General features: G+C 45.2%; 1 protein-coding gene across 2 annotated transcripts in view; it reads left to right on the top strand.

Moving 5' to 3' along the window:
• Nucleotides 1-15,207, top strand: part of SYBU (syntabulin) — a 200,525-nt gene that overhangs the window by 69,991 nt on the left and 115,327 nt on the right. For both annotated transcript variants that reach the window (XM_069220634.1, XM_069220635.1), the window contains exon 3: nucleotides 3,968-4,165. In XM_069220634.1, the coding sequence (XP_069076735.1) occupies nucleotides 3,968-4,165 (198 nt within the window). The remainder of the gene's footprint in view (nucleotides 1-3,967; nucleotides 4,166-15,207) is intronic.

Here is a 15,207-nt window from a genome sequence, read left to right as displayed (position 1 = left end):
TGCCCCGGGGTTCCTCGCCCCGGGGGCACCAACAGGAGCACGCTTGCTCCCGAGGACAGAAAGGAGGTTTTCTTCGTGCCCTGGGGGCACTGAGATGAGTGCGAACCTCGCGCTATGGAATACTTCAAAAGCCCGGCCGCAGCGGTGAACCCTTGCAGCAGGGGAGCGCTACAGGAAGCGCGAAGGCTTGTTTTTCAGCCCGGGTTGCGGCCTTGATTTGGGCAGGAATAAACGCTTTTCCCCAAGCGCTCAGGCAAATCTGCAGCCCGGGCTGCGGTGGTGATCTCTTGCAGCACTTTTTAGAGAGAGTGCTTTTTCCAAGCACTGCAGGCAAGTTGTAGAGATCGTGGCAGGGGTCAGGGGCCATAGCACCCTGCCCCTGGGAACAACAAAACAAGAAGAAGCACAGGGCTGGTGGGCCCAGTTACAGGCCAGCACAAGGGGTGCGGATGGTTGCAGTTCCTCCTAGTGACCAGGCAGGTCACAGGTCAGCACAGCAGCAGCAGTCCATGGTGGTTTCCTGGTGAGTCCATTCATCAGCGTTCTGTGTCCAGTTTCAAGTTCCAAGAATGTTCAAATTGTGGGGGAAATTTCCCATTAGTTATAGTCAGTTCTTACAGTGTTTTACAATGGTAGGGAGAGAAGGTTCCAGCCAGTTACAACTGGTTCTGGGAGTGCCCCCTCTCTCCTTTCAGCACAGGCTCCAAACATCAGTGGGGGGTTAACGACCCTATTGTGTGAGGCCAGGGCACAGCCTTTACAAATGTAGGTGTGCCCGTCTCTCCCTTCTCTCAGCCCAGGAAGACTATTCAGTATGCAGATGCACTTCCGTGACACTTCCACCCTCCCTGTGTACAGGCTGTCTGAAAAGTATGCACAAAGCCCCAACTGTCACTCTGCCCAGACGTGGATTGGAGTCAAGCTTCAAAACACCAGAGTCATAAGCACAGATAAATGCGCACTTTCTAGAAGTGGCATTTCTGTGATAGTAATAAAAAATACACCCACACCAGTAAGCAGTATTTATTATCACCATCACAACCATACCAAACACGCCTATGCTGCCCCTCATAAATCAGACAATACCCTTTACACATAAGGCAGGGCATTTCTAATGCAATCCTATGAGAAGGCAGCACTCACAGCAGTGAGACACCAAGTTAGGCTGTTTGTTACTACCAGGACAGGCCATGCAATATGGCACATGTCCTGCCTTTCTACATACATGGCACCCTGCCCATAGGGCTAGCTAGGGCGTACCTTAGGGGTGACCTACATGTAGTAAAAGGGGAGTTCTGGGCCTGGCAAGTAAGTTTAGATGCCAGGTCCCTGTGGCAGAAAACTGCACACACATGCCCTGCGCTAGCAGGCCTGAGACAGGTTTGAAAGTCTACTTCAGTGGGTGGAGCAAGCAGCGCTGCAGGCCCACTAGTAGTATTTAATTTACAGGCCCTGTGTATAGAGATACCACTGTACAAGGGACTTATAGGTAAATTAAATATGCCAATTAGGTATAAGACAATCATACCAACTTTAGATGGGAGAGCACCTGCACTTCAGCACTGGTCAGCAGTGATAAAGTGCTCAGGGTCCTAGAGCCAACAGCGAGAGGTCAGAAAAACCAGGAGGAAGGAGGCAAAAAGACTGGGGATGACCCTGCGTAAGGTAAAAAGTCCAACCGGAACCCCGACAGCTATCGCTTGATTGCCTTCCTCGACACTGATGCACAAATATTCGCAGAGTGCCTACTAGTTGAGATAAAAGATTGGGCTACCAAACAGAACCTAATCCCACTGAACCAAACAGGTTTCCGTCTCTCATCATGCACCACTAACAACCTGGTAGCACTAGCATTGCTGGTCGAAAACTATACAAAAAAGAAAATGGCCTTGTACACCTGCCTTGTGGACCTTTCTAAAGCCTTCCTTTGTGGAATGGCACAAATTGTGGAAAAAATTAGTGGAACTCAATATACCACAAAACTTGCTAAAAGGAATTCAGCTCTTATATTCTGACAACTGGGCCAGGGTAAAAGTTGGCTGCAATGGAAGAGTCTGCAAAAATTCTAATAGGAAGAGGAGTAAAGCGAGGCTGCGTCCTGGTCCTGATGTTATTCAATCTATATATTGCAGACCTGTGTGCACAGCTAACCTCTGCCAGTTCCCATCCCCCCAAATTAAGCTACCAACTTCTAACCACACTTCTTTATGCAAATGACATTGTCCTCTTGAATCTATCGGGCTGCAAAAATTGCTAAAGCCCCAGGATCAGTACTGCAAATCCAACAAGTTGATGTTAAACTTGGAGAAAACCAAGGTAGTTATCTTTGGCAAGTGCATAACCAGGAAAAAGCAGTGGCTCTGTGGAAACCAACTTGTGGACAGAACCAAGAGCCACAAATACTTGGGAGTCTGGTTGCAAGAAAGGTGGCCTCGCCGTCTGCATTTAAACACCCTAAAAACCAGAGTGCCATCCCAACTTGCAGCACTTCAAAAACTCTCAACAAAATTGCCAAGCCCAAACTGGAGGCCGCCCCTCATGGTGATCAGAGAAAAGTTCCTGCCGTCCCTGACATATGGCTTAGAATATTATCCTGGCAAGTTTAATGCTTTCTTGAACATCACTCAGAGTAAAGTGTTCCAACTTCTCTTCAGCCTACCACATAGCTCCTCACCAGCACAAATCAGACTGGAATCCGGGCTACAAGACCAAGCCCTGATACAGAACTGAGCTATCCTCAAATATGCCTCTCTATTAAGACAATCGCCCCCAAACACATTAAAAGCACTAATCCGGGAGTAATCAGGCCTGAACTCGTCTGGGGACTCAAATTCACAGTCTGACAAAATTGCCTTAGCAATCAAGCAACTTCAGGCAGAAGAGCTGTGGCAAAAGTCCATACCACATAAAACACTTAAGAAGCTAATAAATAAACAAATCAAACTATCGTGGATCAAGGACAAAGACAAGTTCAGGTCACAGTCCCACTCATGGATGACTATAAACACGTACAAGACACTAACAGCACACCCATACCTGAGAGAAACTCTAAACAAATTCCTAAAAATAAAGGTGCTAAACGCCAGGTTGGGTGTTCTCCCCTCACTAGGCACGGTCCAAAAATGGAGCAATCCCTCACAAAACAGGAGATGCAGGCTATGTTCATATCATCAGGAAGTCTTTCTACACCTTCTATGCATATGCCCTGCACTGTCACCCTGGCGCAAACTGTTCCTCAAAAACATGTTTAACGCAAATAACATTCGATCATGCAGACAAGCCATCTTATTTTGTCTCAAAGGATTGACACCTCAGCACATGGCATGTGTAGCAAAATTTATATTAAAAGCAGAACTCCTTTTAAAGCATGCGTTAAACTCTGGAAACTGAGGGAGACATTCATCTCATGATTAAACAACCTCCTTCACTGTCCTCTCTCTCTCAGCCTAGATACAGAACATTGCGGTCCGCACGGAATGCGAGAAGCAGTTTTTAGGTAATCATCACCCCTGATGAAACGGCCATCCATTTAAGTGGACTCCTACCCCTTGGCTAGTGTCCGTTGTTTTACACTATGGGAGCTTGAAATACCGTTGGTTGTTTCCGGACTACCAATTTTACCATTTATGTAAACTGCTGATTGCAACGCGTTTTATTAATTATGCAATAAAGGTTTATCATCATCATCTTAACTATGATGCATCTCATTTTGGGATCTCAGTCTACTCAGAATCCTGTATCTACCATACTTATTTAGTTTTCATCGTCGCCTTGTTTCAAGTATTGTTTTTCTTTCAGCACTGTTGCTTAATATGAACAATCTACATGGAACAGTGAACCACTTGTCCAGATTTTATGTAGTTGTATTTGTTAATTATGCAAAGGGCTGTGGTTGATTAGAAATATACCTTTACCCTCTCAAAGGAATGATCAGCATTTCAACCAAGTCTGCTTTTTGCAATTTCAGATGACACGGGCTGTCCCAGTAGCCAGTCGGTGTCCCCTGTCAAGACGCCTTCTGATGCTGGTAACAGTCCCATCGGTTTTCACACCATCAGCGAGGAAGAATATGCCAGGAGAAAGCTGAGCCCTGCAAGTTCTGGCGATGGAAGCACGCAGTCTGGTCGGCACAAGAAAGAACAGAAGACATGCCTTGCGAAGCCAGGTACCCACATAACCTGCTTAGTTTTAGCCAGTCCTGAAACATGAACTTTTACATGTTTTTAACTAGAAAAAAACGATACTAGAAAAGTAGCTAACCCAAGTTACTAGCCCCATCAGAATGATAAATTACGTATGTATAAGTACATCTTCCATCTGCTGCAAGGGAAAGAAGTTTCCGGAGAAATACCTAGAAAAAGCAAGCAGGAATAGTACATTTAACTCTTGCACGTTTTACCCCCAAAGCATATGATCTCCGTTATTAGTTCCATTCTGGAATTACCGGGACGGGGGTAATACCGGATGCAGGTAATGGTAATTCCAGGGAGTTGAAAGTACGGAGATTATTACGAGCCACTCTAATTAGGACCGTAATGCATTTTATTTGATATTTTGTTTGATGTGGTGCTCTCAATTGACGAAGGTGACGTGTCAGTGCTTATAAAGCCAAAAACAAATATGTGCTAAACTCACAGACATTTATTTGGTGGTGCAATGAGATTTCTCGTTATCGAATAATGCTGAGAACATCAACGTATACAAATGTCTCCACAATTCTTCTGATATCTTTGCATTTCATCATGGCACCTTGTAGATCCCACGATAACAGACCCAGGTTTCCACGAACGGTGGGCCAGAGGGGCGTGTACCAACCAGCAACACTTGGAGTAAGCAAGCACTGGCTGACAGAACACTGAACATCTGTTTCTGCTCGCGGAAACCCAGGGCACTTCTATTAAAAGTTGCGGACCATAGCACAGGTTCATTTTGCTTTCAATAAAGTCGAATTTTAGAAACTGTTCTCGGTGCAAAGCGAAGCGGTGTTTACCTTTCTGACAGCAATGACGATTCCTCACAGCCCCTGTATTGCCGCCCATGAAAAATGATTTAAAAAACTCCAGTTCAAAAAGAGCCACAAGTTACAGAAAGAAATGCTGGGAAATTATAACTGTGACACAATGAACCAGAAGAATGTTTTCTTTTTCCACATATACTCAGCAATACGCAGTGAGTGCTGGCCAGAACCGAAAACCACTGAATACCAGCCCCGGGCGGATCCGTCTGCATCCTCCACGCTACCTTTGGCATGTTGACATTTCTTCTTGGATTCATTTTATAGTTCACCAAGCCTGGCTGCGTCTCCCAAACCCGCAAGGACAGTGTTCAAAGAGTAGCCCTGGAAAAAAATGCTCAAACCATTCCTCTCGCTTGCTCGCCTTGTTGTGTCTTTCTACTTCCGTCCACCACTCTACTGCCTCCCTCTCTTCTCTCTCTCTTCTCCGTCTCCCTCCCTCTAGAAGCACCCCTGTGCCTGCTGCAGTTAATCTCCGGGAGCTGGGGAAAGTAATAGAAGCGCCAAGAGGGGTTCTGGCTTTCAAAGACGGCTTTCAAGGGATCCAGCCCACCAGGGAAATGCCCGGTCCCAACCTGATACGGGGGAGCTTTAATGGTTAGAACACTGGTTTCATGATAAGGCAGAGGAGACTGAGGGATCGAATCAATGCAAAATTGTCCTGTAAGCAGCAAATAATTCCTATTGGAATGCCATTGCACTCAGCAAAAAAAGACGGTCGAGCCTCTAAGAGCATTGCTAGTGCATGCTTCCCACTTGCAAGACACTATTGTATACAAAAGGGGCTTGGAGCCCGCCCATTGCTTGCCATTTGTTCACTTTAGTGTTCTTTGTAGCCTCCTAAATTGGCCAGTGCTGGCCAAACTTCATTTCCCGTCAATTCGCTGGAGCATGGACGAAGCACAGATTGATTCTAGTTAATCCGTGCCTGTCTGCTGCTCCCAATGTGATTGAGGTACTATTTCTTTCCCCCTCCCATTCCCCTTGCCTGCTGCTCTCTCCATAGCGCTTCTTGTTTTTAATTTACTTCGACCGCTGCATTACAGAGACAGACAGTGAGCATCCCTTCACCAACTCCGAGGAGACAGGCAGGCACCCTTGCCTAGATTTTGTTTGCTATCTTTTTCAAGCAGAAACTCCCTGCTGCAAACTGGAGGGGACGGGGAGCTTAGTCTGAACCATGAAGAGTGTCAAAAACGTACACAACCACAATTCCACCCCAGTATTCCCCTCTATGTGTACAAAACGTGAGAAGAATCGCTGTCCAACACTAAGTTGAACTAGGAGGTTCCTAAGGCTTTTTGTCATCCTCGTTTACACAATGCTATTTCCAAATAGTGGTGTTACAGCAAGTACCATATTATGCCTGTCATGCAGCACAAAAAAGGAGAGGAACCACCTCTATGTTCTGGGCTTAAGTGAATTTAGTTAATTACATGTGATAAAGCAGTTTTTTTCACTGCACTGAAAAAAGCGAAGACGTTGTTAACTTATAAATACTGACTACCAACTGACCTTTATTCTGGATTTTGATGTAAAGGCCAATATTCCAGACATCATATGTTTTAACATACAACCCAGTAGTATATTTTAGCTTCCCTTAAACCTCAGTGCATTCAGTGCAGCACCATCTGACCATGGTCAGCCATGATGCTAACACTCCCACAGTTTACAGAGAGCCATCAGGTTCCTTAATTTTACTGCATTTTCCTGACCTTACTGAACAATTTGATGTACTAGAATCTTCACTGGGTGGCGCATGAGGCCTGCAGTTGTGAGAAGTAGAAAGTTTTGCAATCGGACACAAAAGAGTGCGGGTTATTGCATTAAAAACTTACATTCGGCTACATGTGATGGGCAAGTGATCTGCAGAGACAGTAAGTTTACTTTCTTTTGTGATCTTATAGCCAGAGTGCTGAGGGAACTGGATACCGAGATGATGAGAAATAAACAAATAGGCAGAGCAATGCTACAGCTGATTGCATTGGACGAGTTGGTAAGAGGAATACTTGTTCTCCTTTGTTGATTTGACATAATCCATTTATGGCACTGGCCAGTATGTACAGTTGTGTGGAATTATTGGATCATCAGGCTAAGAGCAGACTGTGAAGTCACAGAGGAGTCTTGAGGTCATAGATTAACCTGTGCTCGCACTGAGTGGCCTTTGAGGTCACAGAATGACCTGTGAGGTCATAGACTAACCTGCACTGTCTTTGAATGTTCTGTGAGGTCACAGGTCTGTGAGGTCATAGACTAACAATCATTATAATCAAGTGGCCTTTGAGGTCCTAGAACATCTTCTGAAGATATAGAACAGACTGCGAGATAGTAGAACAGCCAGTGACGTCATTAAGTGGTATATGCCATCATAGAGAACCCTGAGGTCATAGTGCATCTGGTGGGGTGATAAAGTGGCTTCGGTCATACAATAGTCCTTATGGTCACAGAGAGATGTACATATACCTAGAGCTGCCTTTGTGGCCTTAAGGAAGCCCAACAGCTAAAACAACAGCCATGGAGCTGTTAGTGAGGTGGTTACATAACCTAGGAAGACATGAAACAGTCGTGAGGGGTTAAAGGGCATCCTATGACATTGAGAAGGAGAATGTAATACCAAAGAGCAGCCAGTCAGGCCATCAGACATCTCATGAGATCATCGAGTGATCTATAATGTCACCAAATCAAACCCGACACAAACAAGGGGCGAGTGGAGTACTGTATGATATTCCCACTCCCAGTGTGAAATTTCAGATTTTATGTAGTTTACCCTCTCTTGGCTGTGGTCACAACATGATAAGCTGTACTTGGAGTACAAATCTCAAACGAGACACCGCTGGCTTGCTCTTGCTTCGGGGCACAACACTTAGCATCATGCTAAAACGTTTTTTATACACAACTGTGGAGGATGACTTCATCAACGTGCAACTATTAGCAAAACTGGCACTGTACAATTTTTTAGCATTCAAGCAACACAGTGCTACACATTTTCTTGCAGCACTGTGTTGTGGTAATGTTGGTAAATCCAGGTCTGTTTCTGTTTGTGCATGTACTAATTACATGCTTTTTGTCCTTCGGTGTGCTTTGTGCCCACTATTCTTCCTAAATCTGATGTGCCCAAGCTGCTTTGTTCTCCTGTAAGATTATAGGGACTGATTTAAAGTTTGGTGGGCAAGGGGCTCCATCACAAAAATGAAGGAGTGCTTTGCCCATCAAACCCTCAGTTCACCCACTCATATATGCATTTCACTCTAAAATGAAACAATCTCCTTTACACCACTGCACTTACGCCACTACAGTCAACACCACTGCAAGCTACGCTGTGCCACTCCATGCCACTGTACTCTACACTGCGCCATGCTACTGCAACACTGCTCTTTATACAATTGCACTCTATGCTCAGTGCCAGTACACTCTATGCCAATGCACTCTACTCTGTACCACTCCACTCTATGTCAATTCACTGTACACCACTCTAAAATATTCTGCATCACTGCACTCTGCGCCACACTGCTGTATGCCACTGCACTCTATGCTACTCTATGCCAATGCACTCTACCCTTCACCACTCCATTCTACACCACTTTGCTCTATTCTGAAACAATCTACTCTATGCCACTGCACTCTATGTACTCTAATGCACTCTGCCTCACTCCACTCTCATGCCACTCCGCTCTACATCACTGCATTCTATGCTGTGCAACTCCACTCTACATCATTCTACTCTGCATCACTCCATATCACTACACTCTGTGCCACTCTACTCTAAACCACTGCACTCTATACCACTGCACTCTACACCACTTTACTCAAAACCAATGCACTCTATGCCAGTCGACCCTACACCATTCTACTCTAAACCACTGCTCTCTACGGCACATCTCTCTACACCACTCTACTCTACACCATTGCACTCTATCTCTGCACTTTACAGCACTTTATTCTACTCTGCACGACTGTGCTCTATGACACTGCTTTCAATGCCACTGTACTCTGCCCCACTCTGCTTTCCTCCACGGACGTCTCTGCCACTCTACTCTGCACCACTGTACTCTATGCCATTGCACTCAACGCCACACCACTGTAGTCTGCACCCTTCTACTGTACACATGTCTACTTCACTCTGCACCAATGCCCTCTATGTTACTACACTCTATACCATTCTGCTCTGCATCACTCCATGCCACTACACTCTACAACACTCTACTCTGCAGCATTCTACTCTATTCTATGCCACTACAGTCCACACCATTCTACTCTACACCACTCTTTGCCACTGCAACCTATGCCACTCTACTCTGCCCCACTGCACTCAATGTGGCTGCACTCTACACCACTATATTCTATGTCATTGCACTCTATGTCACTGCACTCTACACCACAGTACATTATGGCACTGCTCTCTGTGCCACGCTACTCTGCACTACTCTATGTCAATCCACTCCGTGCCACTCTACTCTGCACCACTCCACTCTACTGCACTGTATTCTGCAAGACTGCACTCTCTGCCACTCTACTCTGCACCACTGCACTGTAGTCCACACCACTCTACTATATGCCACTCTACTGCACTCTATGCAAATGCACTCTGCTCCCCTGCACACCACTCTGCATCACTCCACTTCACATCACTGCACTCTATGCCACTCTACTCTGCAGAACTCCACTCTAGTCTATGTCACTACACTCTACGCCACTCTAATTTACTCTGTGCCACTCTACTTTACACCACTCTACTCTGCAACACTCTATGCCACTGCACTCTATACCATTACTCCATGCCACTCTAATCTGTGCCACTGCATTCTACGACACTGCAGCACTCTGATCTATGACACACTACTTCACAACATGCCACTCTATGACACTCCACGCCACTCTTCTCTGTGCCAAAAACTTTTATCCATGCTGAACAGTGCCCACGCTGGGGTACAACACGGTTAAAACACAATTGCAAAGCCAATAGCTCTTGGATAGGTGAGACCTAGTGGCTTTTCCAGTGTTTGTTTTGTTTCTCAACATTCTTGACAGAGAGCAAGGCCCCATTATGAGTCTACTTTCCACTTCAAATCTGACAGAAAATAAATGTGTTGAACAAACTTGAAATAACTAGCAACCCTTTACCCTCTTTTCGGTTGTTTCCACTTGAAAAAAAATAATTCCCAGAAGTTTTTTAGCTAAGTTATAGGCATAACACATTCACAGGATGCGTTTTTGTTTTAGTACACAGGACACTAGATCTACTGAGCGACATTTAAAAAAAACAATGTGGTACTAAAAGGTAGGTATTAACAAGCTGTTGTATGAAGGGCAATGCCAGAGAGGCCAATTAAACTACTCAATACAGTATACACAAAGCACCTACAATAAAACACCGTCGCAAGCAGCTTCTAGCTGGTTGGCATAAAAATGGGCAAATTTGCACTATTAAGTTTGAAGAGGCAGATTTTTAGTTTGTTTCGCTTTAAACTCCTATAGTATTGGATTAGTTCTTATAATCCATTGGAGACAGTTCCTGTGTGTGGGTCCAAAAATGTGAAAGGACCAAGAAAAGGTCAATTCACAGAGCACTTTTGTTGCAGTTAGGATACTGTAGGAAACTGGGTTAGTGGTTGTGGGTGTGAAACTCTACTCAAGCAGCAACCACAATTCTTGCCAGGGTGAAACACAAGCAAACCCCAAATTAATCTATGTTTAACCCTCTGGTCGTCTGACACAAAAGCAGTCAGGTTTAACTTAGAGATGATGTGTGAAACATTTATGCAGCACCTCACACAGTAATAAAGTGAAAACATAATACAAGACAAATCCCACACCATTGTTGATAAATAGAGTAAAACGTAATAAATTGTTTGGGATGAAAACAACAAAAATCCAAACAGTAGAAATGAAGATACGCAATTTCAAATGTTTGGCAGACCTGTGTATGCAATTGGACACAAATTCCCCCAAACCTGGCCAACAGTTACTGACAGCACTATTATATGCAGATTATATAATTTTATTGAATCTTTTGGGCACTGGCCTGCAAACTTGCTAAATGCTTTCCACCCCTATTGCATGCTAAATGAGCTGCCTGTGAAGCTGGTGAAAACCAAGGTAGTCATCTTTTCAAAGCAAGTAATCAAGAAAAAGCAATGGCTTTGCAGGGAATGGCCAGTGGGCAGAACTGTAAGTTATTAATAGCTCAGCGTCAGGCTACAGGAGTGCTGGTATCACCATCTGCATTCAAACACCCTGAAAGTAAGGATGGTGTCTCAAATTGCATCCTTGTAAGTCCTGGCAACCAAATTGCAAAGTCCAACTTGGTGTCCACTGCTCCCCATGATTAAGGCAAAGTTTCTTCCCACATTGTCTTATGGTCTGGAAATCTTCCACTGCAAGTTTGCCAACTTTTTAAATGCTGCTCAGAGAAAAGCCTTTCGCCTCCTGTTTCTACTGCCACACAGTCCCTCTCTGGTGCAAATCAGAATGGAATTTGGACTCCAGGAGCAAGAACTGGTACAAGAGGGGGCCTTTCTTAAAAATGCCTCACTGGTAAGACAGGCAAAGCCCAACTCACTGAAGTCCCTTATTTGGAATGAAATTGGTCTTAAAACACCCCAGAAACCAAACATGTGGCCAGAGAGAATTGCGACAAAAGTCACGCACCTGCAGGCTGAGCTTCTTTGGCAAAAAAACATATCACACAAATCCTTTAAGCAATTACTGAATAAACAAATTAAGCACCTCTCTTGGAGCAATGACAAAGAAATGTTCTGATGAATGGATACCTATCAACAGGTTGCCGGCTGCTGAGCCATACATGGCTGCCTTATTAAACAAGCATTTGCAATGCAATGGGTCTCACATTTGCTCTAGTTAGAGCTATTAGCTTTGTAAACTCCTAACTGGACTTTTCTTGCCACAGAAACCAAAAATGAAAAGTAAAACAGTTCTTCATAAGTGAGCCGACTGCCACCATGAGCGTGAATGGAGACACACAAAAGGAAACCGAAGTTTGCTTGCAGTCAAGCATATCAGCAAAAGTGCAATTATCCATGTAACCGGCAAAAATGTAATTATCCATGTAACAGGGTAGATGTCATGCAAAATGCTTGACTACTGCCCTGTGAGATCACGCTGCATAGTAAATAAAAATAAAAAGTAGTCCAGAAGCCATGCAGAAAAAACACAGAGCCCCATATGTTATCAGTAGCTTAACGGTGCTCTGGAAGAGGGCTAAACACCAGAAAAGGCATCACGTATCCATGCCTTTCACTAATGAAATCAAGCTAATTTAAAAAGGCAAGCCCACAAACCAACCAAACTGATGGGCATGACATGTGCGTGGTTAGAAGCCTACAGAGAGATCACAACAGGGGCCAGAGCACTGCTCTATCAACCCTAAAAAGCACCTACAAGTAAAAGTGCTCCATGTAAAAGTGCTCCATGTTAAACTTAGCCTGCTCCCTTCAATCGTCGGAGCTCCAAAATGGGTTTTGCCGTGAAACTGCAAGAGCTGCAGGCTATGTGCATACCCTCGGGAAGAGTTCTTACATATCCTTTGTATATTCCCTGCTCTGCTCCCTTGGCATAAAATCTCCATCATAAGCATCTTAAACGCCAATGGCATTAGGACCTGCCGCCACATAATTTGTGTAAAGGGGCTGACACCTCAATATATGGCATGCTTTGAAAAATTTATATTAAAAGCTTTCTGCCAATTCACGCAGGCCTCAATCAATCAAGAAGGAAGTTTGAACGCAGCGATCTAATAGCATCTGCACCATGTCTGACTCCTTCCTTTTAGTTAATTGCCATGCCGTATGACAAACTTGCACTGCACTTTAACTCACCATCAACTTTTCACCCTTTTGTGGTTAGGCTCCTGAGCTAGCATGTTAAAACAGTGAGGTGCTTTTACAATGCAGAACTTTCAGTCATGGCAGGGTACTGTGGTGGCTCATTTTTCCTCATGCCCTCTAGCCCTATTGATGACAAACATTGCAGCATTTGAACTTAACTTGTGTCACAGCGCTCAGCTGCCTTTTAATCTACCAGTGGGTCTTTTAACCCTTTATTTGTATATTGGTAACTCTGTTTTTTTAAGTCTGACGGTGTTCAGAGCACCCAAAGAATTGTTTGTGCTCTAGTCTTAACTTTTCTTTGTTGCTGATTGAAATGATTTTAATGGGAAAGATCTGGAACAACGCATCCGGAACCATGCCTGCGTGGTTAACACAAGCAGAACAACACTTGCCTGAACAACGCAGGCCTTTTTCTCTGCCATAACCACGCATGTGCTGAACAACGCACATGCGTGGTTAAGGCAGAGAAAAAGGAAGATCCATCGGGAGAGGACGCGGTCAGGTAAGTGGGGTAGGGTTGGGGTAGTTTTTATGGGTGAGGGTGGGGTGTGAAGGGGTTGGGGTGGTTAGTTTTTTGGTTTTCTTAGGGGTGGGAGTTCGGTACTATGGTCTAGGGCGGGGTCGGGTTAATTTTTTTTTATTGGTGGGGGTGGGGGGGTCGGGGTAATTTTGTATTGGGGTCAGGGCTTTAGGGGTGGGGTCAGGGTAATTTTGTATTTTGGGCGGGTGGGGGGTCAGATTTTAGGTGGCGGGGTGGGGGTCAGTGTAATTTTGTATGTGCAGGAAGGGTTAATTATATTTTTAGGGCGGGTAGGGGGTGGTTTGGTTGTTAGGGGTGGGGTCGGGGTAATTTTGTATTTAGGGTGGGTCTTGTTTTTAGGGGCGGGGATGCAGGGTTGGGGTAATTTTGTATTTAGGGTGGGTGGGGGTGGGTTATTAGGGGTGGGGGGTCGGGATGATTTTGTATTTATGGGGGGGTGGGTTTTTAGGGGTGGGGTGGGATAATTTTGTATTTAGGGAAGGTGGGGGTCTGGTTTTTAGGGGCAGGGTGGGGGTTTGGGGTAATTTTGTATTCAGGGCAGGTGGGGGGTCGGGATTTTGGGGCGGGGTAATTTTGTTTTTAGGGGTTGGGTTGTTTTATTTTTGGGGGTAGAGGTCGGTTTTAGGGCTCAGGGTGAGTGGGGGGTTTCAGGATAGTTTTTAAAGGTGGGGGTTTGGGGTACTTCTGTTTTTAGGGTGGGGGTGGAATGCGAAAACCATGCATGTCATTTTCAAACATGCCTCTACTAGGCATGCCTTTACAATGAAAAATCATTGTAAAGGCATGCATGGTAAAGGCATGCGTGGAAACACCGCAGTTGTTGTTCCGACCGCGTTGTTCAGGCATGCGTGGTTGCCGCATGCATGGTTCCATCACACAACCAATTTTAATTAATCATTCAACTAAATAAAAATACAAAATACAAAGGCTTAAAGTAAGTATAGTGCCTAAAAGCACCACTTGCAGTTATCTGATCGTGCAAGACTGGGCAAAAGTCACAAGTTTAGGCCAACTGGAATGGAGTTACCTTTAAATATCCAGCACAAAGAGTTCCATTGGAGGTTGAGGGTTTGCAAGGAGTAAGGAGAGCTTTATGGATGGTTGTCGCTGTAGCACGAAGAGCAGGCTGGGTGTCGTAGACGAATATAGCTGTAGCACAAAGATCCTATCTGGTGTCACGGATAGTCGTGGCTGGAGATTTACTCATACAGATATTGTGGGCTGTTGATACTCTAGCACTAAGTGCAAATCTCATTTTGCTGGGCTTCACTGGCAGTCGCTGTGCCACAAAGAGTTATGCACACTGGCGCTACATGGTGGCAGGCAGCGCAGGAGGCAAGATCATGTTGGGAACAGGCCCGTTTGCAGTCTCGAAGAGCACAACATTTCAGGATTTCTCTTTTCTTGGAAGTGGGGGTTTAACTGATGCCACAACAAGGGTCCAGGACCAGAGGGGCACTGCTTGGTGATCAGGAACTCACTCTAACAGAGGCCAGCAGGGCTCAGGCAAGTCTAGTTACAGGTCCATACATCAGGTCCACTGGGCAGATGCAGGGAGGGCCCTGGAGCTTGTCCCCGTAGTGCAGAAAAGGAGGTAATTCAGCTGGCCTTAGGAGTCACACCAGCCTGGGATGAAAAGTGAAGGTCCAGTCTCCTTCTCAACAAGTAGGCAGCAAGTAGCATGCCATCAGAGTAGCAGGGAGCAGAGAAGCAGTCCTTCAGGCAGCAGAAATGTACCTCAGTCCTTCTTCTGAGTCCTCCACAGGTACCGATGTGTGCTTTAGAGTTGGGTCTGAGGGCCCAAT

Source organism: Pleurodeles waltl, chromosome 2_2 (genome assembly GCF_031143425.1).
Source record: "Pleurodeles waltl isolate 20211129_DDA chromosome 2_2, aPleWal1.hap1.20221129, whole genome shotgun sequence".
Classification (NCBI taxonomy): Eukaryota; Metazoa; Chordata; class Amphibia; order Caudata; family Salamandridae; genus Pleurodeles; species Pleurodeles waltl.
This window is presented reverse-complemented; position numbering and strand designations above follow the sequence as displayed.